The sequence below is a fragment of the Callithrix jacchus genome, chromosome 21, assembly GCF_049354715.1.
Source record: "Callithrix jacchus isolate 240 chromosome 21, calJac240_pri, whole genome shotgun sequence".
Classification (NCBI taxonomy): Eukaryota; Metazoa; Chordata; class Mammalia; order Primates; family Cebidae; genus Callithrix; species Callithrix jacchus.
The window spans coordinates 31,959,874-31,987,270 of record NC_133522.1 but is presented as its reverse complement, the minus strand read 5'-3'; the positions used below and the strand labels follow the sequence as shown (position 1 = coordinate 31,987,270).

The 27,397-nt window shown below is 36.5% G+C and overlaps 1 protein-coding gene and 1 pseudogene across 2 annotated transcripts in view; one reads left to right on the top strand and one right to left on the bottom strand.

The window, feature by feature from the left end:
* Positions 1 to 690: 690 nt before the first annotated feature.
* The window catches only part of GABPA (GA binding protein transcription factor subunit alpha), a 44,848-nt gene continuing 18,141 nt past the window's right edge, over positions 691 to 27,397 (bottom strand). For both annotated transcript variants that reach the window (XM_002761327.7, XM_008986519.5), the window contains exons 5-10: positions 25,537 to 25,782; positions 22,208 to 22,402; positions 10,810 to 10,863; positions 8,640 to 8,780; positions 7,898 to 8,090; positions 691 to 4,115 (exon numbers count right to left, since the gene is read on the bottom strand). In XM_002761327.7, coding sequence (XP_002761373.2) covers positions 3,887 to 4,115; positions 7,898 to 8,090; positions 8,640 to 8,780; positions 10,810 to 10,863; positions 22,208 to 22,402; positions 25,537 to 25,782 — 1,058 coding nt within the window. In that variant the 3' untranslated portion in view covers positions 691 to 3,886. The remainder of the gene's footprint in view (positions 4,116 to 7,897; positions 8,091 to 8,639; positions 8,781 to 10,809; positions 10,864 to 22,207; positions 22,403 to 25,536; positions 25,783 to 27,397) is intronic.
* On the top strand, positions 9,525 to 10,022 carry LOC108589407 (protein LLP homolog pseudogene; annotated as a pseudogene).

Sequence of the window (27,397 nt, the reverse complement as noted above, 5' to 3'; positions counted from 1 at the left end):
TAAAAACAGTGCTCTAAAGCTGTCAGTTTATTATACTAAAAAGCATTTTAAACACATACTTGGCTTGCAGATTAAACTCTAAACCTGTACACAAAAAACTGAAGTCCTGGGAGAACAAATATACCTCATTAGTGTCCTGTCTGATGATTTTTCATCACTTCGAACTAGATACAATTAGATTGTGTATTTTTAAAGCAATTTATTTCTAACCATAACTTCCTACTTAAGCATGTCAATCAAAGTTTCATCATTGCTTCACCATAAAGAAAGGCATGAATTACTTTTTCCTGACCTCTTCCATTCTTCTATATTCTAGTTCTGGCTGAAGCAACCTCCTCATAGCAAACATGAACAGGTAATTTCTTTGTTTTGTTTTGTTTTTAAAAAAAGGTTTTACTAAAGGTTTACAGTTTAATAAGCCTTCTGACAGCTACTCAGTCTTACCACTTCATCTGTTACTATTCTAAAACTATTTGGCTTTGTAGATGGAATTTCTCTTAAAGAGATTAACCTACTAATTTTAGTTCAGTGGAATATGTTCTTCCCAAACTGATAGCTTTTAAGTAAAAACATGCATAGGAATCATACGTACAATATATCCTAAGTGGACTGTCAGATTACTATCCAACAAAATATCCTGGGGATTTGAGATTTTGTTTTCAGGAAAAAGCTTTAAGCAACACAAAAACATATTGTATAATAGTTTTATTTTTCTCATTTTACTATTTTTACATTTTATGCAAATATTTTTTTATCTGCGTAAAAATAGAAAATAACTGTTTTATGTAAAATTACAAAACAATTAAAACCACAAAGAAATACATAATTGTTGTTATGACAGTATAAGTGTCGTTATTTAGAGTAAAAATGTATGCAAAAGTCCTCCTCCCTTTTACAAAAGATTGAGAATTTTTTTTTCCTGGCAGCAAGTGAAATATTGAAGTATCAATATTTTTACACCCTTTAGATCTGAAGACATTAAGTTAGTCACAGGTTTGTTTTGCAATTATGAATTTTAAAATATTTTTGTGCTATTTCAAGTTATTTCTTAAAGGCAGTAGCATAAAATGATGAATATGAAAAACATCAGACCTCACAAAAATATTTGGTGGTACAATGCCTTTTGTATAATACTTGAGTATCACCATTAATCAGGGGAGAAAACTAAACAGTTTTTCCTAATTAAATGACAGAGAGTGATACAAAAATGAATGTGATCAATTTATCTGAAGATGAACCACACACCGCAATTCTGCCTAATTTTTTTGATTTTCTGATATCAACATAAATATTTAGACTTTAGGCTAGTGAGATATTTATGGAAGTTGGCTCAATAAAAACTTTATATAAAAAAACAAGTTTTAAAACAAAAATCAACATTTCTTTTACTTATATTCTTGTACTTTTAAGGTACAAATGACCACTAATAATTTTATCTTTCTTCCTTTCCATATACTGTAAATTCTATGAAAAATTCATATACAAAAATGAAAATGAATAGCATGAGTTTTATTTTCTTTCCCAATATGTTATCTTTTAATAGAAGAAAAGACTACCTGGCTTTCTGATAACTGTAACCTCAGTAAGTAAAACAAATATTTTATAAATAATTTGAGGCAAAGTAATAAGTTTCTTGGATCAACTGGAGAAATTAGTCATATTACTTACCTATGTCATCGTGCCTAAATGATGTTAAGAAAAAGCATCTGATCATATATGAGAACTGTCTCTGTTCAAATTATGATAAGAAATAAAATGAAAATTGCCATAGAAAATGAATAAAATATGATTTTTTTAAAAAAAGCATATGGGTAGATGAGAAAAAAATTTTCATTCTAGAGATCTAAAACAAATGCGTTTCTAGCTTTAAGAACATACGCACACATATATAATTGAGACATATCTGTCATGTTGGCCAAAATTTTAATATATGTCTCCCCAAAAGCATTTTAAATACGAAAGCCAAGATTCTTAAGCTCTTGATGATACACCAGAAGGGTATACTTTATTACTTTTTCAAAACTACAAGCAACTTGTCAGCTCCCTAGGCTGTAAGAGGATGGTACAAAACCTTTCTAGCTGTCTGTTATCTGAAGCTATAGCTTCTATATATTATTTCATATTGTTATTTTACTGATATTCTTACAACCACAGTGCCCAAACTGTACTAATAACTTGTCCATATATTCTCTTTCAAAAAAGTAAAAACGGAAATACTCTGCTAAGATAACCTACTGCAGAAAGGACTTAATGTAAATGAATTAAAAGGAAATGTAGTAGTAAAATTATGCTTTAAGATTACCAGAGAAAGAGATCAAAGATGGTTCTTCTCTCTCTCCCCTCTTCCTTAAGATCCCTGCCTCTTAGGATTCATTCCAAACCACTACCAGAGTTGCTAACAATGCCATCTTGCATGTATTATCATCTCCCTTTCTCCTAGTTAAGTCAAAAGCATTAACTGAGCTCTTAAGAAGCTTTTTAAGGGGACAGATTTAAAGAAAACAATAAAGAAGGTACATAAATATTTGAGAATCAACATTCTCAAATCTGTAAGAGGACTAATAGCTATCTGCCAGTCTCATATAATAATTCGTGCTTAATACCTTAAAACAAACAAACACAAGACATTTCTAGCCATTTTTGTTTAGTGTTAGCTTGTGGAAGGAATGTCATATATGCAAGAATTAATTAGAAATCTTAAAATGAGTTATTTAATAACTTTTCTTCTGCATGTCTTTATGCCTTCATGTATGTTTATTATAAAATGATCAACTGAATATGTATGTAGACATGTATACACATATATAATTCAAAAGAAAAAAAAGTAGAAAAGTATTGTTTTAAAGAGAAGACTGCCTATAACAGAGGTCAAATTTTCCTTTTAAAACTATTTGCAAGTAATTTACTAAGGCCTTGAAAGGTAAAGTACTGCTGACTGATTTAAAGTCTTCATTTTATCAGAAACACAGGAATATAAGCTGCTTTGCATAATAAACTGGCACTACAGGGTAATTTAAAAAAAAAAAAAAAAAAAAAGGAAGCCATAACAAACCAAACCAAACCTTTATTTTTGGGTTGAGGTATACCTTTTCAGTTTTTTAAATCTCTGACAGGAAAAACAGAGATCATTTTATAATTTCTGTAACAGCTGGTTTATTAGAATTAAATGCCTCTCTCAAAATAATTTAAATTCTTGGTCTGACATGAATAATCTATTCAGAAAATCCTTAAAACTGGCTTGAGTTAATAAGCCAGATTTAAACCTCGATCTCCTCCTTCAGCACTGCTCTTTTGACCGTCAACTTCTTACTGTCCTTTGCTTGCGAATATATAAATAACCTGATACTCTTAGTTTAGTAATTTATTAATATAAGTTTATTTGCTATGAACATTTTAGCTCTGCTTGATTAGATGAAACAGGCACATGCTTTAGCTGAGAAATTCCATTTTCTGGTTCTAAGTAAAGCAACATCTAAAGCAGCAGAGAGGGGAAACAGTTATATTTTCAAAAATAGTTAAGCCAGACTGTTTCCTGGAGATACTTCATTTATTTTTCATTTTCAGATACTACTGGCTATTTTTGGTAGGGCTACACATTAATACTGACCAGTTTAGCTTTCCTGACTGTTAACAAACTATTCCACAATGAACCTGCCTTAACGCTGCAGACACTGTGGAGATAATTTAACATACACATATTCTAAAATATATGCTCAAAGTAAAAAGATCCAAATTCACAAGAGTATGAAATATTTATAAAAAAAATCATGCATCAGATTGTACAGTCTAGAAATAAAAGAAGATTCAAATTCGATAATAAAGGTAAGAGCTATACTTGCTCTAAACATTTTAAGAAAGACTTTGGAGTCCCAGAACGTACTGGGGCTCAGTTATCCTTTTCTGTCTGCAGAGAAGCAGTAGCCAGAGCTACTGCTGTGACTGGCTGGGCAATTCCATGGAGCTGCATCTTTGCAAGTTTCTTCTGTTCACACTCTGTGACCAAACGGTTCAACTCTGCTGCACTGTATCCAATAAGAGTCTTCAAGTCACAGACGAACTTGTACACAAATCTCTTTCCTTGAACCTTACAAATCATGTCCCCATCATAATAATATCTTTAAAGAGAAAAAAAAATTAGAGACTTCATAAAAAAATAAGTAATTCAGATTTCTTACAATAGTTTACAGACTATTTCGTAAGCAGAAGCCTAGTAGAATACTGCATCCTCCACAATAGCAATTAATATTGAAGTTATATAGAACATTTAATGCTGCTATCAAAGGAAACATCCAAACATTATTTACTAAAATTTCCATGCTCAGTACTCCAAAAACTCTGTACATTCAACTTTCAAAACATATTTCCAACAATTAGGATAACACATTGATTTAAAAATTATTAAACAAAATGAAAAACTTAGAGAGCAGCAGTAGAGCCTGAGAACAAGAGCGTTGGAGTAAGAAAGCCAAGATTCAAAACCTAACAAACACTTTTGAGACCACAGGAGTCATATTTTCCAGGGCTGACAGACTGCAAAGGCCTTATTTTAAAATTGCAATGCTCATTGACAAAGGGCTATTACAAAAGGAACAACTATTTGCAAAAACTATTTGCAAAAGTACCAGTGATATAAACTTATCACATTTAGCAGGATAAAAGTCACTTGGCTTAATCAAGAATCTATTAATGAAAAGACTAACCTACATACAGGAAATTGGGAAATTGTCATCTTTCCCTAATTCCAGAACAGCAAAAGGAAAATAGTTGTTTGATTTCCCAATAAGAGATGTAACACACTGGTCAGTCTGATAGTTTCCATTTATGTCAATTACATTAGTATAGAATTTGGATCTCAGCTCACATACCAGCAATTGCATGGCTTTCAGTTAAAAAGGCTGTGGGTATTTCCATTTCTTTAAAAAATTTCTATATTAATATGTAAGATTATACATGGGGGAAAATGGAAAAGGAAAGAGGTTTTATAATTTAGGAGGAAAATGGAGTTGGCATAATCACATTTCTTGGTATGAGGTGATAAAAAAGAAACAAATATACACACACAAATTTGAATTTTACTTAATACTTCCTTTAATCTAGTAGATACATCACAACTCTAAATAGTAGCATTCATTTCACTTGTTCCCTCCCTAAAATGAAGAAAGTAGAGAGATACACAATACCTATACTTCATGGATATGATTTCTTTTCTTCCCTCTTTTTTTGAACTTGTATTTTTTTTAACCTTTTTAATTGTGAGATATATCACACAATACCAATACTTCATGGATATGATTTCTTTTCTTCCCTCTTTTTTTGAACTTGTATTTTTTAAACCTTTTTAATTGTGATATATATCACACAAACAAAAGGACAGAAGTGAACAGCTCAGTGATTTATTACAAAGTGAACATTCATTCACCTGTTAAGTTTCAGTCAGGTCAAGAAACAGAACACTGCCAGCACCTAGAATCCCCTTTATGTCCCCTCCTAATCATTCCCCAAATCCTGGCTATAAAGGGTAAATACAAGCCTGTTTCATGACAGTAATTTCATTGCTTGTGTTTATATTTTTATCACCCAAACATGCATCCCTAAATACTGGAATTTACTTTTCCTGTTTTTTTTGAATTTTACTAAATAAATGTAATCATACAGAATTTGGTGGTTTGGGTCTGGATTCTGTCACTGAACATTATGCTTGTGAGGTTCACTGATATCGTTTGTAGCAGAAACTCAGTTTTCAAGAATGGAAGATATTCTTGTATGAATATATCATAACTGATTTATTCACTCTACTGTTGATAGGTATCTGGGTTGTTTCTGGGGTTTGGATGTTATGAACAATCTGCTATGAACATGTGTATGGGCACACGAGTACACTTCTGTTTGATATATATGAAACAGTTGCTTAGGGGACCAACTGCTGAGTTACAGGTTAAAATTTACATTCCTATTAAAAGGATAGAAGCATTCCCATTGCTCCATATCCTCAACAGGCTTGGTTCTGGCAATCTTTTAAATTGTAGCCATTCTAGGGGATGTGTTGTGCCATTTAATTATGGTTTTCAATTGCATTACTCTGAATACTAAAGAGGCAGTACACCTTTGCATATAGTCATTGGCCATTTGGATAATCTCCAGCCTGAGGTATCTATTCAAGTCTCTTGCCCATTAAAAAGCCGATTTGTAAGAATTCTTTAGATATTCTAGATACTTCTGTCAGACATGTGTGGCTCTCTTAAAGAGGCTTTCAATAACCAAAAGTTCCTAATTTAAATAAAGTCCAATTTATTGAACTTTCCCTTTAGAATTAGTCCTTTTGATTCTGTTTAAATGTCTCCCTACCACCACAAGTTATGAAAGTATCTCTAGATGTTACTCTATTTTACTTTTTACACATGTAGAGCTACAAACTACATGGAATTGATTTTCAGTATGGCATAAGGAAGAGGTCAACTTTTACTTTTCCCCTGGAGATGGACAATAAATTATCCCAGCACTGATGATTGAAAAGCAGGTATTTTCCTCATATGTTTTCTCCCCACTGCCATTTCTTTAAATCAAATTCGTATGTATTGCTGATTCTATTTTGGTTCCCTATTCTACTCTATGTTCTGTTTGTCCTGAGCAAATAGCATAACTGTCTTATTACTGTGACTTTAGAGTCAGTCTCAATATGCTGTGGGATAAGTCTTTCCACTTTGTTAATTTTCAGGTGTCCTGACTACCATGGTACGTTCTAGTCCCATGTGAATTTTACAATTATCTTTCCAAGTTCTATGAAAAAACTTAGAGCTTTCAAATCAAAATTCAGTGCTGCACTGACCTTGGATCAATCTGGGGAAAACTACATCTTAACTATTAATTCTAACAATTTACCTGTAATTTTGAGGGGATTTGTATGCACAATCTGTATCAACTTTCAAAAATGGCAGTTCTAATTCTGATTACATACAAAAAATCTTTAGCCAGTTTGCAATGTGTTTGAGACTGAATGACAAATGATAAGCATAATGAAAACTAAACATTTTAGTTACTTATGAACTCTGAGGAACAACAGGTCATTCAGGAAAAGAAAAATAATCATGGTCAACTCTGTTATAGTAGTTACATGGCCATAATACTATAACAATAACACTGGCTGAACCAAAATTTCCATATAGTTACACTGGGATATTGAGATGAGGGGATAGAAAGGGGAAAGGAGAAAGAGAGAGAGAGAGAGAGAGAGAGAATGTGTGTGTGTGTGTGTGTGTGTGTGTGTGTGTGTGTAAGCTAAAACATAATCTTTCAGTGTGAAAATGGCCACGTGAAATATGAAGCAGTAAAAGCATGCTATTTAGAAAAACTGGTAAACTGCAGAACTACTTTACTATATTCACTCTCCCAAAAAATCAGACATAATTCCATGAGATTCTTATATATCCATCTTCTCAGATACTAAATTGTACCTACTGAATTTCCTTCATTGTAGTAGAAATAATTTTGGATAATTTCTGTTGAAAAACTTCATACTACTTATGGAAAATTTGTATCGATGTAAAGGTTGGACATCCTGATTTAGGCAGATTGTATAGAAAATGGGTCAATATTTTGCATTTAATTGTAAAAACAGGACAGTATCTGCTTACTCATTAAAAATCAACACACACTCAATTCACCTATACAAATAATAAAAACCTCAAAAATAAAACATGTTGTTTTTCGACAGAGTATTATATGCTTTCAAATCAGATAAAAATAATCTTAGAGTAATTTTTAAAAAAATACTGTACCTCACACTAAAATCTTTTTAAAAGTTTTTAATATCATTACATTACAATGCTTAAATCTAGAATAAGAAGGTATTCTTTAGAAAGGCTTAATAACAGAAAAAAAAAAAGTAATAAAGGCTTACCTTAATGCACGACTGAGTTTCTCATAGTTCATCGTAGGCTTATTTTTACGTTGTCCCCATTTTTGTGCGACCAGTTCAGGCTGGTTTAGCTTAAATTCACCTTCATCACCAACCCAAGAAATACAGTCTCGAGCATCCTTATCAGTAAGAAGTTCTAGCAAAAACTGCCATAGTTGGATTTGGCCATTGTTTCCTAAATTGATAGGAAGAACAAAGCATTGGCTACAGTGTTACAGATTTGCCCAAGGCAAAGGCAACAAAGTGGTCCCTTGGTTGAAATCTTAGCCATGGCAAAAACAATTTTTTTCTTTTTTTTTTTTTTTTTTGAGACAGAGTTTTGCTCTTGTTACCCAGGCTGGAGTGCAATGGCATGATCTGAGGTCACTGCAACCTCCGCCTCCTGGGTTCAGGCAATTCTCCTGCCTCAGCCTCCCAAGTAGCTGGGATTACAGGCATGCACCACTATGCCCAGCTAATTTTTTGTATTTTTAGTAGAGACGGGGTTTCACCATGTTGACCAGGATGGTCTCAATCTCTTGACCTCGTGATCCACCTGCCTCGGTCTCCCAAAGTGCTGGGATTACAGGCGTGAGCCACCGTGCCTGGCCCAATTTGTTTTTCTAGAAATGCTGTCTAAATATTGCCAGAGGGATGGTCCAAACTCACATTTTTCATACAGTTAAATAAAACAAAATATACGCAATTAGATACATTTTATAAATATGAGAAAATACAAAAATACCTGTTCTGTTCCCAGGTGAGCTTCTGTCTTCTCCTGAAATCCTTGGAGCTCTTTGTACTTTAGCTGCCTTTGCACTACTGTTTATAACTTTAATGGTAGTCGGTGTAGCAGATTGCACTGATGCTGGAATAATTTGCACAGCTGCAAAGGGCAGATAAGGAGAATTTTTTTTTTCTTTCAATACAAGCAGAAAAAAAAAAATTAAAGACATCAGTTTAACTAATACCCTGCAAATAACCCCAAGAAAGGACTTCACTATAGAAAGCCTCAACCCATAGTTTCAAACAAAATCATGAAAAAGTTCAGAGGGTTAAGTATGATGTTTGTATTACGGTTTGTGCATCTTAACTTAGTCAGAGCTAGTATCCTTATTTGGAAATAACTTAGTGGTGCACACACATTAGACAAAGGGAGTATTTAAACATGTTTTAAAACATTTGTTCATAAAAAGTTTGTCAAATATTGTAGAATATGTGGACAAATGAGAATTCACACCACCACTCTGACTCTGGCAATACCCTAAATAAGGCTGAAAGGATGGAAACCCTATGACGCTAACTTCTCACATATGTTCTTACACGTATTCACTGAATGATGTTCACAGCATTTAAAAAATACTACACAGAGTTAAAATGAATAAAGCGGCTGCAAGTATTAGGGTAGGTAATTCTCAAATGATAAAACTTATAAAGGGGTATGTACAATGTATTATTTTACAGAAAATGTTTAAATATGTGCAAAACAATGCTATACAGTATTTATGGTTACAAAGTTGGTAAAAATATATGCAGAGAGTAATAAACATAAAATTCAAGGTAGTCAACTCTCTGGTAGGAGAGAGGAAAATAAAATCTAGAACAGGTAAATTTGGTATATAAAATTTTATTTCTTATGTACACAGGTGCTATGCTTTCTTTGTGTAACTCAAATTCCTCATTAAAAATTGTAGCTGGTTGGCAGGATATTGTGGCATGTGTATTCGTATCTGCGGTAAAATATGGCTAAAAGCTTATGGCGAAAGCAGAAAAGAAAGATGTGTGCTGAAAAGAGAAAAATGAATGCCCCAAAGGAGCTCAGCAGGCTTAAAAGTATTCTCAAACTAGACAGTAATATTTTAATGAAAGATGTTTAAGAGATAGCAACTGTGGTGATACCCAAACCCAAACATGCTAAGAGACAATGCAGTATAAGGTAAAACATGGAAAAGATGACATGAAAATGGAGACTGATATTAAGAAAACCAAAAAGACTCTTCTAGACAAGCATGTATAGTACCCAATATGGATGAACCAAAGGTGAAGGAAAAGGCTGAAGGCAAAGTGACAGAAAAGAAAAGGGAAAAGCCAAGCAAAACTGAAGGCGGCAAAGGGTCTGGCCTGGTAAACTCTTAAAACCTTGGAAATCGAGCGCGCGGCCTTGGGCAGTTGAGCACCAAGAGCTCACCAATTGAGCTAACCGGCGTGCTTGTAATCCCAGCTACTCAGGAGGCTGAGGCAGGAGAATTGCCTGAACCCAGGAAGCGGAGGTTGCCGTGAGCCGAGATTGAGCCATTGCACTCCAGCCTGGGTAACAAGAGCGAAAACTCCTTCTCAAAAAAAAAAAAAAAAAAAAAACAAAACCTTGGAAAATGCCAGATGGCACAGATGGTCAGTTGTATACAAATGTATACTTTGACTGCAACTTCCACCAAATGAAACTGTTTGTTTTCCTATTTTAACTTGGCCCTTTTCTTCATTTCAAACACAGTATAACTCCTCAAGTTTGTTTTGGAAGCTTGAGTAAAATATTTTCTTTGTTGTTTCCAAGCTATACTGATACTTTAATTGGATGCTACCCAATATCCAGTTATTATCAGGCATAAAAGTTCTGTCAGGTATCAATGTGGTTAGCACTGTTCTTACAACTTGGTAATTAACAGTCAGTAAAGATGAAACAAACGATGTCTTAACAAATTTTAGTGAACTCAAATACGAAAAAAGCTGTTATGTAATCATATCATTTAAAAACACAACATTACTAGAGCTTATAAAGTACTTGTGTAGAGCTTGGATTCCGCAGAATCAAAGACATTTTGTGTGTAGAAAAAAAAATTAAAATAGTTTTCCTTTTTACTACCTTGCAGTATCAAACATTTCTTATTAATAAAAATATTATAGGTAAGAATACTCACGTTGATCAATTGTAACTATTTCATTCATCTGTTGTTCCTGACTTGCCAATACATCTGAAGAAAACATAAAAATTTGTTTTTATTTAAAACCAAAAATATAAAAACCCCACTCTAGTAAAACTCAACTTAATAAACATGATTCTTTTAAAAAGAACTCCACAATTAAAACCAAAACACTGAAAAACAGAAACTTATTGGCATAAAAACCTTAAAAATATTTGATAGTCACTTTATAATGAAAAGATACCTTTAAGAGAAGTAACACAGGAAAAAGCTCCAATGTGTTTTAGTGTTCAGTAAAGTTCTGCAGAGAACAATTGTTTTTTAAATGTAAATATTTATATCTAAATCTGTATAAAACCATGTAAAAATATGGAAATCTTCAAGATCAGATCAAATATAAAATACACACCAAAAAGAAGTTATTTAGATACATATCTCCACCAAAAAGGCCTCCTTCCCATTATCTGTTTGTTATACCATCTTCTTTTGACCAAAGCTGCTTAACCTTTATAATGCTTCTACTTAAAGATAGCAAATTTTCAGTACAATTGTAGTGGTCCTAAATGTCTGAATTAAACTAAATAATTTCATGTCTAAAAATACAGCTCCCAACATAAAAATATTATAAGGTCCTAAGATAAGCCTTTACAGAACAATTCATTACTGATCTGTTGCTATTGTCTACTTAAATGTTATTCTTTACCTCTCACAAGAATTGCACATCCCAGTCTCTATTACTTCAGCCTACTTTGTGCCCATCATATATTGCATGCCTCTCTCTTGAAATTGAAACTATACCCTCCAGCAATCATTCTGGGTACTGAGGCCTGGGCTCTCAAGAAGACTCTGCTAAGGGTGCCTTTCCAGGACCCAGTTGCAGACACACAGCTGGAAAAGGTTAGGGAAGTAAAAAGAGGTCTGAATCCTATCAGATGGGAGCTTTGAGATTAGAAGACTGGGGACTTAAAACAATTATATGACCCTGGTTTGACAGGTCTGGATTCAGTTCTTAGTTCTTACTGACTATATGACTTTGGTAAAATTGCCAACCTCTTTCAACATTAACTTCCTCATGTTTAATTAGACACCTATACTTATCGCCTCATGAGGTTATTGCAAGGATTAAAGGAACATGTTTTTAAGAAGCACAGCGCACTAAAGTTACTTTTTCAGTCAACTGACAACCTCACTGTTTTATCCAGACTCCTAGTTCTAAGCATTCTTCTCCAGAACTGTGGTCTTTCTTGATTACGAAAAAAAAAATACACACCTTATGTTTGCAGTAGAATTTCCTCAGAATTTTATAAAAGTTCTGCAAAGACAATTGAAACTGTTTCATTTGAGGCTAAAGGACCCTAGCCTCAAAAGAGGCGAACGAAAGCATCACCAATCACACAGCACAGGCGTGATCAACTTGTAAAATCACCTTCTAAGTCCTAATTCTCATATTGGAGTTTCATTAGAAGGCAGACCACAGGAGAAAAAAAAAGACTGGTCCAAGATCAGTCTCTTCAGAGAATAAGCACTCAGAATATCACATTCCTCCCTGGAGCCCCAAATCCATGCTGCTTTGCACAAAGGAAGCAGTCTTAAGAGGCAAAGTCCTGGGGCATATGGAGCCATTTTATGAAGAAACATTAGACACTACGGAAATAAAACAATTATTTTTTCTAAAGAAACCCTTAGCAAACTGAGACCTTTCTTTGCCTTTTGTGACAGAAGACAGATATTTATGCCGAGAAGGACATCATGGAACTGGTAGTACTGGAACATTTCCTAATTATCCTCCCCATGGACAGCAGGACTTGGATGACGTTTCAACATAAGGGGAACTGCAGGCAGGTGGCAGCTCAGGTGAACAATCTAATGCAAATGTCTGAAGAAGGAGCTCTACCTCTTCCATACTGCTGCTTCTTGAGAGATCATTGAGGATGGATAATAGAGGCTGGGTTATTATCAAACAGTTCTGTCGAGAATCAGTGCCTTTCACAGATATGCTGCAGACTTCTCTCTATAGGAGGGACTAGAGTACTGCAGGTGTGTTCAAGAAACCCTGTTCTGAGAAGTCAGACTTGTGAATTCTAGAAAGTCTGTTAGAAATACGCTTACACATCATCCTGCCCATCTCCCAATTCTGAACTGAGCACTAGATTTCCAAGCCAGATGGGATTTCCCTGCCCAGGCAGAGTGAAGAACCATGGCTGGATTACCAAGAAATTCTGTGAGACACTCACCTAGGCTATAGGACTTTGTTGCTTTAAAAGACAAAGCAGGCTGTGAGAACAACCCAAGATTGAAGCTCTCGCTGGATGCGTGGAGAGGGTGAGTCGGGGATGCATTTCCAGACAGATCTTAGTTGCCCACAGAATGGGGAAATTCCCAGGTATAAAAGAGACGCGGGACGACAGGCAGAGGTTTTGGCTGGTGTAGCCGGCAGCCGCTGTGGCTGCAGCCCACACCGGAGCGCAGAGGCGCTCCACAGCGCTCCATACAAAAGCGCACTGTTACGGGTGCCCTGTTTTGAACCGGCAAACTGAGACCTGAGAGGGCTGAACTTGAGACTGAACGGGACTTGGACAGTGAGCCAGCCCAGGAAATCCCAGGGACACAGCGTTTGGGGTGGCGCAGTGAGACAAAATGGCGATTCCAAACGCTCCCGGTGAGGAAGTTCCCTTAAAGCGCAGCTCCGTGGGGCAGAGGCGTCTGCCACTACCGAGGCAATCAGCCCCTACTGAGGTACACGCCCATTGCTGACCCAGCCTGCCGTTACCGAGGCAACCGGGTACAACAGAGAGACTCCACCGCAGGGCGTAGCCCGTGGCAATAGGGCGGAGACTGCAGCAACAGGGCGAACCTCACACCAGCAGGGCGGAGCCTTGGCAGGCAAATAGTGACTAGACTGCCTCCTAGCTGGGCAGGACAGCACAGCGGACACTAAAAAATAAAGCCCCAATCCCTTCAGAAAGAGCAGCAGGGAAAAAAAGGGTTTTTTTTTATGAGTTCTGTTGCAGTAGAATTAAACATAGCAGCCTAACAGCTCTGAATGAACAATAGAGCTCACAGCTCAGCAATTGAGCTCCTATAAAGTACAGACTGTCTCCTCAAGCAGCTCCCTGACCCCTCTATATCCAAAAGACTGACATTTGGCAGGCATCATTCTAGGACAAAGACAGCAGAAAAAGAAACTGGTAGCACCCCTCACTGTTCCGCAGCTGCTAGAGGTGCATCCCAGACAAGCAGGGCCTGGAGTGGACCTCAGCAGTCGTACAGCGAAGGGACTAGACTGGTAGAAGGAAAACCAAGTAACAGAAATACTTCATCATCAACAATCTGGGCGTCCATTCAGAGACCCAATCGAAAAGTCAGCAACTACACAGATGACAGGTGGATAAATCCACAAAGATGGGAAGAAACCAGCGAAAAAAGGAGGAAAACACCCAAAACCAGAACACCTCGCCTCCTAGAAAAAACCAAAACTCCTCACGAGCAAGGGAACAAAGCTAGACGGAGAATGACTGTGACGAAATGACGGAATTAGACTTCAGAAGGTGGATAATGAGAAACTTTTGTGAGCTAAAACAACATGTTTTAAATCAATGCAAAAAAACTAAGAACATTGAAAAAGATATGGAAAAAGATTCGAGGAAATGAAAACAAGAATGGATAACTTAGAGAGGAATATGAATGAATTAAAGGAGCTGAAAAACACAATATGAGAACTTCGCGAAGCATGCACAAGTTTCAATAGCCGAATTGACCAAGCAGAAGAAAGAATATCTGAAGTCGAAGATCAACTCAATGAAATAAAACGAGAAACCAAGATCAGAGAAAAAAGCGCAAAAAGGAATGAACAAAGTCTCCAAGAAATGTGGGACTATGTGAAGAGACCTAACCTACGTTTGATAGGTGTACCAGAATGTGACGAAGAGAATGAATCCCAGCTGGAAAATACTCTTCAGGACATTATCCAGGAAAATTTCCCCCACCTAGCAAGACAGGCCAACACTCAATTACAGGAAATACAGAGACCACCACAAAGATATTCCGCAAGAAGAGCAACCCCAAGGCACAAAATCGTCAGATTCAACAAGGTTGAAATGAAGGAGAAAATACTAAGGGCAGCCAGAGAGAAAGGTCGGGTCACCCACAAAGGGAAGCCCATCAGACTCACAGCAGTTCTCTCGGCAGAAACTCTACAAGCCAGAAGAGAGTGGGGGCCAATATTCAACATCCTTAAAGAAAAGAATTTTCAACCCAGAATTTCATATCCAGCCAAACTGAGCTTCAGAAGTGAAGGAAAAATAAAATCCTTTGTGAACAAGCAAGTACTCAGAGATTTTGTCACCACCAGGCCTGCTTTACAAGAGCTCCTGAAAGAGGCACTACACATAGAAAGGAATAACCAGTACCAGCCATTCCAAAATCACACTAAACGCTAAAGAGCATCAACATAATAAAGAATCTACAACAACTAACGGGCAAAACAGCCAGCTAGCATCAAAATGGCAGTATCAAGTTCACACATAACAATATTAACCCTAAATGTAAATGAACTAAATGCACCAATCAAAAGACACAGACTGGCGAAGTGGATAAAAATCCAAAACCCATCAGTGTGCTGTATCCAGGAAACCCATCTCACATGCAAGGATACACAAAGGCTCAAAATAAAGGGATGGAGGAAGATTTACCAAGCAAATGGAGAGCAAAAAAAAGCAGGAGTTGCAATTCTCATCTCTGATAAAATAGACTTTAAAGCAACAAAGATCAAAAGAGAAAAAGAAGGCCATTATATAATGGTAAAAGGATCGATACAACAAGAAGAGCTAACGATCCTAAACATATATGGACCCAATACAGGAGCACCCAGATACATAAGGCAAGTTCTTAACGACTTACAAAGAGACTTAGACTCCCACACAATCATAGTGGGAGACTTTAACACTCCACTGTCAATATTAGACAGATCAACCAGACAGAAAATCAACAAGGATATCCAGGGCTTGAACTTAGACCTGGAGCAAGCAAACCTGATAGACATTTACAGAACTCTCTACCCCAAATCCACAGAATATACATTCTTCTCAGCACCACATCACACCTACTCTAAAATTGACCACATAATTGGAAGTAAAGCACTGCTCAGCAAATGCAAAACAACTGAAATAATAACAAACAGCCTCTCAGACCATAGTGCAATCAAGTTAGAACTCAGAATTCAGAAACCAACCCAGAACCGCACAGCTTCATGGAAACTGAACAACTGGCGCTTGAATATTGACTGGATAAACAACGAAATGAAGGCAGAAATAAAGAAGTTCTTCGAAACCAATGAGAACGAAGACACAACATGCCAGAATCTCTGGGACACATTTAAAGCAGTCTCTAGAGGAAAGTATACAGCAATAAGTGCCCATATGAGAAGAATGGAGAGATCCAAAATTGACACCCTATCATCAAAACTGAAAGAGCTAGAGGAGCAAGATCAAAAAAACTCAAAACCCAGCAGAAGACAAGAAATAACTAAGATCAGAGCTGAACTGAAGGAGATTGAGACACGAAAAACCCTTCAAAAAATCAATAAATCCAAGAGCTGGTTTTTTGAAAAGATCAACAAAATAGACCACTAGCCAGACTGATTAAAAAGAAAAGAGAGAACAACCAAATAGATGCAATAAAAAATGATAAAAGGGAAATCACCACAGATTCCACAGAAATTCAAACCATCATCAGAGATATTATAAACAACTCTATGCACATAAACTAGTAAACCTGGAAGAAATGGATAAATTCCTGGACTCCTGTGTCCTCCCAAGCCTAAACCAGGAGGAATCTGAAACTATGAATAGACCAATAACAAGGTCAGAAGTCGAGGCAGCAATTAAGAACCTACCACACCAAAAAAGCCCAGGTCCAGAGGGGTTCACAGCCAAATTCTACCAGACACACAAAGAGGAGCTGGTACCATTTCTTCTGAAACTATTCCAAATAATCCAAAAAGAAGGAATCCTTCCCAAATCATTCTATGAGACCAATATCATCCTGATACCAAAACCCGGCAGAGACCCAACAAGAAAAGAAAACTTCAGGCCAATATCCATGATGAACATAGATGCAAAAATCTTCAATAAAATATTGGCAAGCCGATTGCAACAGCAAATCAAAAAACTTACTCATCATGATCAAGTAGGATTCATCCCGGGGATGCAAGGCTGGTTCAACATACGCAAGTCTATCAATGTAATTCACCACATAAACAGAACAAAAACAAAAACCACATGATTATCTCAATTGATGCAGAGAAGGCATTTGACAAAATTCAACAGCCCTTTATGCTAAAAACCCTCAATAAACTCGGTATCGATGGAACGTATCTCAAAGTAATAAAAGCTATTTATGACAAACCAACAGCCAATATCATACTGAATGGGCAAAAACTGGAAGCATTCCCTTTGAAATCCGGCACTAGACAAGGATGCCCTCTGTCACCACTCCTATTCAATATAGTACTGGAAGTTCTAGGCACAGAAATCAGGCAAGAAAAAGAAATAAAGGGTATTCAAATAGGAAAGGTGGAAGCCAAATTGTCTCTATTTGCAGACGATATGATAGTATACCTAGAAGACCCCATCGCCTCAGCCCAAAAACTCCTGAAACTGATAAGCAACTTCAGCAAAGTCTCACGATATAAAATCAATGTGCAAAAATCACAAGCCTTCCTCTACACCAATAATAGACTTAAAGAGAGCCAAATCAAGAACGAACTGCCATTCACAATTGCTACAAACAGAATAAAATACCCTGGAATACAACTCACAAGGAATGTAAGGAACCTCTTCAAGGAAAACTACAAACCACTGCTCAACGAAATCAGAGAGGACACAAACAGATGGAGAAACATTCCATGTTCATGGTTAAGAGGAATTAATATCGTAAAAATGGCTATACTGCCCAAAGTAATTTACAGAATCAATGCTATACCCATCAAGCTACCATTGATATTCTTCACAGAACTGGAAAAAACCACCATGGACTTCATATGAAACCAAAAGAGAGCCCGCATAGCCAAGTCAATTCTAAGCAAAAAGAACACAGCGGGGGGCATCACACTACTGGATTTCAAACTATACTACAAGGCTACAGTAATCAAAACAGCATGGTACTGGTACCAAAACAGAGATATAGACCAATGGAACAGAACAGAGGCATCAGAGGCAACACAACATATCTACAACCATACAATCTTTGATAAACCTGACAAAAACAAGCAATGGGGACAGGATTCCCTGATCAACAAATGGTGCTGGGAAAACTGGCTAGCCATGTGCAGAAAGTAGAAACTGGACCCCTTCCTGACACCTTACACCAAAATTAACTCCAGATGGATTAAAGACTTAAACATAAGACCCGGCACCATAAAAACCCTAGAAGGAAATCTAGGCAAAACCATCCAGGACATAGGAGTAGGCAAGGACTTCATGAACAAAACACCAAAAGCATTGGCAACAAAAGCCAAAATAGACAAATGGGACCTAATCAAACTCCACAGCTTCTGCACAGCAAAAGAAACAGTCTCTAGAGTGAATCGGCAACCAACAGAATGGGAAAAAATTTTTGCAGTTTACCCATCTGACAAAGGGCTGATATCCAGAATTTACAAAGAACTCAAACAGATTTACAGGAAAAAAACAAACAAGCCCATTCAAAAGTGGGCAAAGGATATGAACAGACACTTTACGAAAGAAGACATATATGAGGCCAACAATCATATGAAAAAAATGCTCATCGTCACTGGTCATCAGAGAGATGCAAATCAAAACCACATTGAGATACCATCTCACGCCAGTTAGAATGGCGATCATTAAACAATCTGGAGACAACAGATGCTGGAGAGGATGTGGAGAAAAAGGAACACTTTTACACTGTTGGTGGGAGTGTAAATTAGTTCAACCATTGTGGAACACAGTGTGGCGATTCCTCAAGGCCTTAGAAATAGAAATTCCATTTGACCCACCAATCCCATTACTGGGTATATATCCAAAGGACTATAAATCGTTCTACTATAAGGACACATGCACACGAATGTTCATTGCAGCACTGTTTACAATAGCAAAGACCTGGAATCAACCCAAATGCCCATTGATGATAGACTGGACAGGGAAAATGTGGCACATATACACCATGGAATATTATGCAGCAATCAGAAATGATGAGTTCGTGTCGTTTGTAGGGGCATGGATGAATCTGGAGAACATCATTCTCAGCAAACTGACACAAGAACAGAAAATGAAACACCGCATATTCTCACTCACAGGCGGGTGATGAAAAATGAGAACACATGGATACAGAGAGGGGAGTACTAAACCCTGGGGTCTATTGGGGGTAAAAAGGGAGGGCCAGTGGGAGGGGGAGGTGGGGACGGATAGCCTGGGGAGAAATGCCAAATATGGGTGAAGGGGAGAAAGCAAACAAAACACACTGCTATGTGTGTACCTATGCAACTGTATTGCATGCTCTGCACATGTACCCCAAAACCTAAAATGCAATAAAAAAAAAAAAAGACAAAGCAACGGTTCCAGAACAGAGCTTTTCTGAGGAAGACTCATTCAACTGCATGGAAATGAAAAGATATACAAGACACCTTTGACTTCTGTTCTAGGAAGTTTGGGAAGCAATAAGAGAACCAAAAAGAGCCACAACAAAGAGCTGACCTGAGATAGAATGGAAAAATGTGGGTTTGGGAAAAATGAAACGATCATCTATGCACTATCCTTGTTGTATTCTTGAGAATTCTTACAAGAAAGTGTTTCAATAAACATGACTCACATGTTTCACAATTCAGAATTTACCTTATTCATTTCAAAACCTCTGCAGAGACGGAAATCTGTGAAACCAAGGATAAAGCTTCAACCAGGACATTCAACTTATTTATCTAGTAAGAACTGAAACTGGAAATAAATGCTACAAATACAATGAATGTACTGTCTTTTAGTATCATAGATAATTTTTTTTTTCTTTTTGAGACAGAGTTTTGCTCTGTCACCAGGCATCAGGCTGAAGTGCAGTGGCGCAAGCCCGGCCTACTGCAATCTCTGCCTCCTAGGTTCAAACAATTCTCCTCAGACTCCTGAGTAGCTGGGACTCCAGGTGCATACCACCACGCCCAGCTAATTTTTGTATATATATATATATTTTTTTTGAGACAGTTTCGCTCTTGTTACCCAGGCTGGAGTGCAATGGCACAATCTCGGCTCACCTCAACCTCCGCCTCCTGGGTTCAGGCAATTCTCCTGCCTCAGCCTCCTGAGTAGCTGGGATTACAGGCACGAGCCACCATGCCCAGCTAATTTTTTGTGTTTTTAGTAGAGACGGGGTTTCACCATGTTGGCCAGGATTGTCTCGATCTCTTGACCTCATGATCCGCCCACCTCGGCTTCCCAAAGTGCTGGGATTATAGGCGTGAGCCACTGCGCCCGGCTAGTATCATACATATTTTAAAAAAACCTGACTGGATTGGAAAAATGTGGCACATATACACCATGGAATATTATGCAGCAATCAGAAATGATGAGTTCGTGTCGTTTGTAGGGACATGGATGAATCTGGAGAACATCATCCTCAGCAAACTGACACAAGAACAGAAAATGAAACACCGCATATTCTCACTCATAGGTGGGTGATGAAAAATGAGAACACATGGACACAGAAAGGGGAGTACTAAACACTGGGGTCTATTGGGGGGAAAAGGGGAGGGCCAGTGGGAGGGGGAGGTGGGGAGGGATAGCCTGGGGAGAAATGCCAAATGTGGGTGAAGGGGAGAAGAAAAGCAAAGCACACTGCCATGTGTGTACCTACGCAACTGTCTCGCATGCTCTGCTCATGTACCCCAAAATCTATAATCAAATAAAAAATTAAAAAAAATAAAATAAAAAAAATAATAAAAAATAAATAAATACAAGATGCATTACCCTAAAAAAAAAAACCTAAAAAAAAAAAAAAAAAAAACCTGAGAGAATCCTTATGAAAGTAAAATTATAGATATAAACAATGAAGAAATGCCTCTCTCCAGAGCTCATTTCTTATTCACCAGCAGAGAAAGCACTTTGAACTCCTGACCTCAAGTGATCCTCCCACCCCAGACTCCCAAAGTGCTGGGATTACAGGAGTAAGCCACTGCACCCGAGCAGAGAAAGCACCTTGAATGAAAACTGCAAGCACTAAATCAATGTGGGAAATCCCTCCACCAGAGCTCTCCCCTTATTGGGTATATAATAGAACAAAATGCTACCAATAACATTTTCATCCACAACTGCTAGAAAAGCAAAGTCAGAGTGTGTCGTATTCATGTGTTCTGAAAAATATGTGGGTCTGGCTAGCATTTCTGATATGCAAAACTGTCAAGGAATGGGTTGCTTTTAGTGTCTTAACAGTTACTGAAATATAAGATGGATTAAAATTCAAGCAGAAATAATTTACATTTGCGCTCTTGTTTTCTTAAACAGCCAAGCAGTTTCCAACTCCCCCCGGCCTTTTTTTTTCAATTGAGACGGAGTCTTGCTCTATCACCCATGGTGGAGTGCAGTGGCATGATCTCAGATCACTTATGACCTCCGCCTTTCAGGTTCAGGCAATCCTTTCGCCTCAGCCTCCCAAGTAGCTGGGACTACAGACATGTACCACATTGCCCAGCTATTTTTTGTATTTTTAGTAGAGACGGGGTTTCACCACGTTGGCCAGGCTGGTCTTAAACTTCTGACCTCAAGTGATCTGCCCACCTTATCTTCCCAAAGTGCTGGTCCAATTTTTTTATATGGTCACTTAATCATAATAATGTCTGAAGCTTTGTAAGTTATAACCAGTGGTTTCCAATTCAAGAAAGTGGTTGCATATACTTCCCTCTCGCTTGGCTCTATCCAGTTAATAGTAAAGACTAAAAAAAGACAATCTCATCAATAATGAAGAGAATGGGAAGGAAGCCACCTGAAAACAGATGATCTTAAGTTTCTAGATGAGCCGTAAATGTAAGACCTGATCAAACAGAAGGCAACCAATAGAATGTATGAAGAGGGCTAAGTGTAGGGCACATCATCTTATTTAAGAACTTGAATTTCTAATGTTAGCCTGGGCTTGAATCCTGGCTCTGCCACTTCCTAGCTGTGACTTTGTGGGGTTCTCAAAGCCTCACTTTCCTATCTAAAAAATAAGGAAAGTAATGATTTGTGGCATTACCATACCAATTATATGAGATAACATATAGAGCTTTCAGCATAGCATTATACAGTAAATAAATGTTGTTATTGCTTATTTATCATCAGTAAACATGATGAAAACAAAGTTATAAGGAAATAAAATTACGCTTAAGTTACAATGTAAATAAATAACTGTAATTACATACATTTTCGGAGAAGTTCCAGATGACTCCAGAGAATTTCTCCCCGAGGAACCCGCTGAAAAAAATCTTCTTGGTTGAGACTACATAATTCTCTTCCAGAAATGTTGAGTGTGGTGAGGTCTATGTCAGTCATGCTGAATTCCTTCATTACCCAAACCACCCAATGCAGGACTTGGTCTGTGGACCACTGTATGGGATCTAGAAAGAAAATATTAACTTTAGCTTAGTTCCATTTTAGATGCTATATAAATTTACAGTTAACTTGTCAATATACATACATATGTTTTCTTTCCCCAAATAAGTGAGGTAAATGTATATGAAGAAAAAAACATGCTGTAATTTTTTTCTCAGTTCCTTTTCAATTTCTTAATCTAAATTTCTGATGGAGTCACTTGGTTCAACCTCAGTTGGAACTGTATCAAGAAAAACAAAATGCAAAATTTCTCTCCCGTGGGCCAAATGTCAAAGAATAAAACATGAGATTATTCTGGAGAGAAATGAAGTAAATTATCCAAGTTTAAAAAAAATTTGCAGTTGCATTGAAAAAAAATCAAAAGAGGATGCTAGGAAGCTAGCTTTATTTGCCAAAATATGAACCAGATCCTCTTCCCTCCCTCTTGAAGTTGCTCACTACAACCTCCACCTCCCAGGTTCAGGAGACTCTTGTGCCTCAGCTTCCCAAGTAGCTGGAATTACAGCTAATTTTTATATTTCTAGTAGAGACAGCATTTCACCATGTTGGCAGGCTGGTCTCAAACTCCTGGCCTCAAGTGACCCACCTGCCTCGGCCTCCCAAAGTGCTGGGATTACAGGCATGAGCCACTGTGCCTGGCCTAAAGCAACTAATTCTTAAATGTGAAAAGATGAGCAAAAATAATTAGATATTTGAGAGAAATTAAAAACAAAACAAATAAAAACCACAAGAGAAACAGAATCCAGAAGAAACAAATAATGCTGTAAAACTTTTTATAAAGTTAAAAAAAAAAACCTATAATCAATAGACTCAGAGAAGTAGGAGAAAACATGATTGGCAATGTAAGATCGGAATGCTACAGAAAGGAGCAAACAAAAATAAAGAGCCCTTGTAAATTAAAATTAAACATCAGGTTATATTAGAAAGACAAGAAAATCTGGCAGCAAGTAGTGCAGATAGGTAAGATGAAAAATAAGCAAGAAGAAAGATGCAGCAGATCAACACAAGAGATTCAACAGGAATTCCAGAAAAAAGAACACAGAGGCAATTATCAAAATAATGCAGGAAGAGCATCCAGAACTGAAGGCTACAACGATCAAGATCAGGGCTGTCCAACAGAAATATAATGCAGACCATTATGTAATTTCAAATTTTCTAATAGTTACATTTAAAAAGTTGGTGAAATACATCTTAATAATACATGTATTTTAACTTAACATGCCAAATGTTATTTCAACTGGTATTCAATAAAAAATTTAAAAAGATTTTATGTTATTTTTCTTTTAATGGATATTTTACATTTACAACACATCTCAATTTTGATCAGGGACACCTCAAGTGCTCACATGTGTTTAGTGGCTACAGTTCTGGTCAGTGCAGAGATAAAATTCTACACTAACTGTCTGGTTCCATAGCTCTCTTTCAGTTCCATGGGTAAGCTCTATCATTTAATGTGTCTTTTAGGTTTGGTTTAAAGAAAGAAAAAAATGTCCTCGGGAAAACAGTAGTTCTGTAATAATACAGCTTTTCTTTCATCAGCCCTGCTCCCAGGGTACAACCTTGTCTCTAAAAATAAAAAAAGGACAAAAAAACCCAACAATACTATTTCATTTACAAATACACTCAGGTCCCCACCAACTCTTGGACCATCAGTATTATTTGTTACCCAGCATTCTTCCTCATCTGCCCCCATTTCTAAGATGTCTATTTCTTATCATTCTGTTTTGTCTCACCGACTCGTTACTTTTGTCTAAATCTAAGAATGATCCTTTGATCATCAAATCTGAGATACCAGTCAGCGTCCTTTGATTTTCTCAGCAGCATCTGAGAGTCTTGACAATTCGAACTCTCCCCTCAATTTGAGTGACATCATACATATCAGTTCTTTCTTTCTATCTCTTTGGTTATTTGTTGTCTTCCTTTTCTCCAACCCTACATTTTTATAGGGTTTAGGAAATAGGCTTTAATTGTGTGCTCTTTTCCATTTCTTGCTCTCCATCAGGGACTACATATACTTTTATAGTTTCAAATACAAATTCATGTGAATGAGTCTCATGTAACATCTCCAGCCCAAATCTTATATAGCTGAAACCATTTTCTGGCTACCTCCAGCTGAATATGAACTTTCACTTCAAAATCAAGTGCTATCCACCTTCTCTTGAAAGAATATTTCCTATACCAGACTTCCCTACTTCCCCAGCTGGGCTTCCGAAGGCAAGCTCTTTCTAGTGTACAATCATTAAGCCCAGCATTTAACATAGTGCCTGGTGTACAGTCGTGTTCACTAAATATGTAATAAAGATGGAACCAATTTTTATCAAGATTACTACTGTTTTAGTTACCAAGATGAAGCTTGAGGAAGTTAGATCAATATTGTATCTTCCCTCTCTACCCTCATAAAATCTGCCAATCTATTCAGTCCTATCACTGTTTTCATCCACTTTTTCCTTTCTACTCAACAAAGAAATCGCCTAGTCTGGGCTAATGTAGACATTATCATCTAGTTACAACTATAATAATATGCTCCTGTTTTCCCTTCACTCAGTCTCTACCTGTTCTAACATAAGCCATACACCACTGCCATAGTCATTTTTCAATTATCATTTTCATCAATCAAAAACAGTTCTGTAATGCTACAGAGTAATTCCTTAACCACTGAATTTTGTCACTACTCATGCATACCCCCAAGTCTAAGCTTTGCACATAACATTTCCTGTCTTAAATGTCTTTCTCTGCCCAGTAGTATCTTACTTATAATAAACTCTTTTTCAACTTTCTCTCAGGCCAACCATGATCCCCTTGAGATTCCAATAACATGCTGCTTCTACCAGAGTTACTGACAGTTTAAAAACATGTTATCTTTTATGGCAATTATCTCTTTTCATCTATCTTCTCTCTCTTCAACTACACTCTCAACACCCTAAGAGCAGAATTTTTTTAGACTTCTTTGTATTTCCAGGATGCAGGACAGAATTTGTCCACCCTATGAGCTTAAATGTGCATTACAATTAAAAAAGACAGAGATACAGAAAAATCTAATAACTTTACATATACAATAGATTATAACTTACCCTAGTGTCTTCTACGTCAAGCTAAATTCCTATTTTTCTACCCAATATAGAATTATGTACTTTATTACCATAGGGTATCCCAAGGCGTTCTTGTTCTTTCCTATAGCCTTCCAGTGCAGCAGCCCATCTTGTCACTTGTTCTGAAGTTTCATCTGAAATGGTTGTGATGTGTTTTGTGCCATCAAGAGTTATCACTTGAGCTTCTTCAACAAGATGTGCTTCTGATTCAGCATGGTGGGCATCTGGATCAATAACAACTTCAACAGTGTCCGCAGGTTTAACAATTTCAAGGATGTTTAACTTGGGTTCAATTCCTTAACAGTGGATAAAAAAATATATAAATCTAAATGAAAACACAGAAGTCACCCAAAAATAATTTATGTTTCTGAATGGTAGAGAAAAACTACATCAAATAAAGCAAAGGTAGTAAAAGTTAACATTTGGGGAATCTGGGTGAAAGATACTCAAGAATTCTTTTACTAGTCTTGTGACTTTTCCACAAGTTTAAAATAATTTTATAAAAAATAAGATACACAAACCCTACCTCTAAACATCATTAGAAAAAAAGAAATACCAGTTCTTACCACAAAAAAATAAAAATAAAAATTACCAATATGAAACAAAATAAAAATTAGACTAGGTAAGAGTATGAATAAGTAGCTACCTATCCTCGGAATTTTAAAAAATCCTTCTAAGGAAATTAAAATTATAATTTCTGACTCGGTTTTTCTTTTTAAAGCACAAAGTAGATGTGTTATAAATAATGACAAATTTGCTAAATTAAATTTGCCATTAAATTCTAATTTTCATTTTAAATTGGATGAAACCCCAAATCCTGAATAGTTTTAAGCCCTTAGTATATAGGTGTTAATAACTGTAATTTCTAAAAAAAAAATAAAAAGAAAGATAAATAATTTATTAACAAAGGCTCCTCAACTATCCAGAATCAAAGCATTTAAACCTGTGTTTCAGAAATTATAATTAAGCCAAGAAATTATGCCATAAAAGCAGTTATCTGTAAGACAGACAATTATTTATCTATTCAAAATGGAATTAGCCCTTTATGAAATAACCTCAGACTAAAATAACAGCTCTAAGACACTATCATATTATATAACTGCTTCCGTTCCTTATTGAATATATTACAATCTATAAAAATTCAATCCAAGTACAGTTTAAAAAAAAGCACAATTCAACTTCAATCTCCTGCGAAAACCAGTATTGCAAGAAACTGTACTATCATTCATTAACAAAATAACTTTTTAAATATACATGATAAAAATAATCAGAATCAAAAATATATTTTTAAAAATCTATTCCCTAATCCTTCATCTAAATTTAATAATTTTATGGCTTTAAGTAAACTCTTTTTAAACACAGTGGCATCAAGAGGTCACTAGGCTTTTAAAGATAAAAACCACTAATTTATTTCCTATTCCCAATAATCAATCCTGAGGGAATTCAGGATCAGAAGTAACTACCATTTTCAGAGTCTGAAGAAAAATTTGGTTTGTAAAACATAATTGTGAACAATGTATGTCCAGAGATGAAATTATTCTAAATTTTAAAAAACTAAAATTCAACCCACCAAAAAATGGTTTCCTAATTTTCTTTTCTAATTTGGGTACTTATACAAGATTAGTAAAATACTGTAATGGATAAGGCTGACTAGATGACTCTATGTCTATTACAAATTCTTCTCTCTGTGCTAAACTGTACAGACTGGATTTCCTTGCAGCTAGGGTTCCAGGCATGATTTAGGCTTTAGAATCACTGGTGTAAGCCTTCTACTTGGAAATGAGTTAAGCAGGGGCAAGCAGGCAGATCAGGAGTCCCCAAACCCCAGGCCACAGACCACACAACAGGAGATGATTGGCAGGTGAGTGGATGAAGGCTCATCTGTATTTACAGCTGCTCCCTATTGCTTAA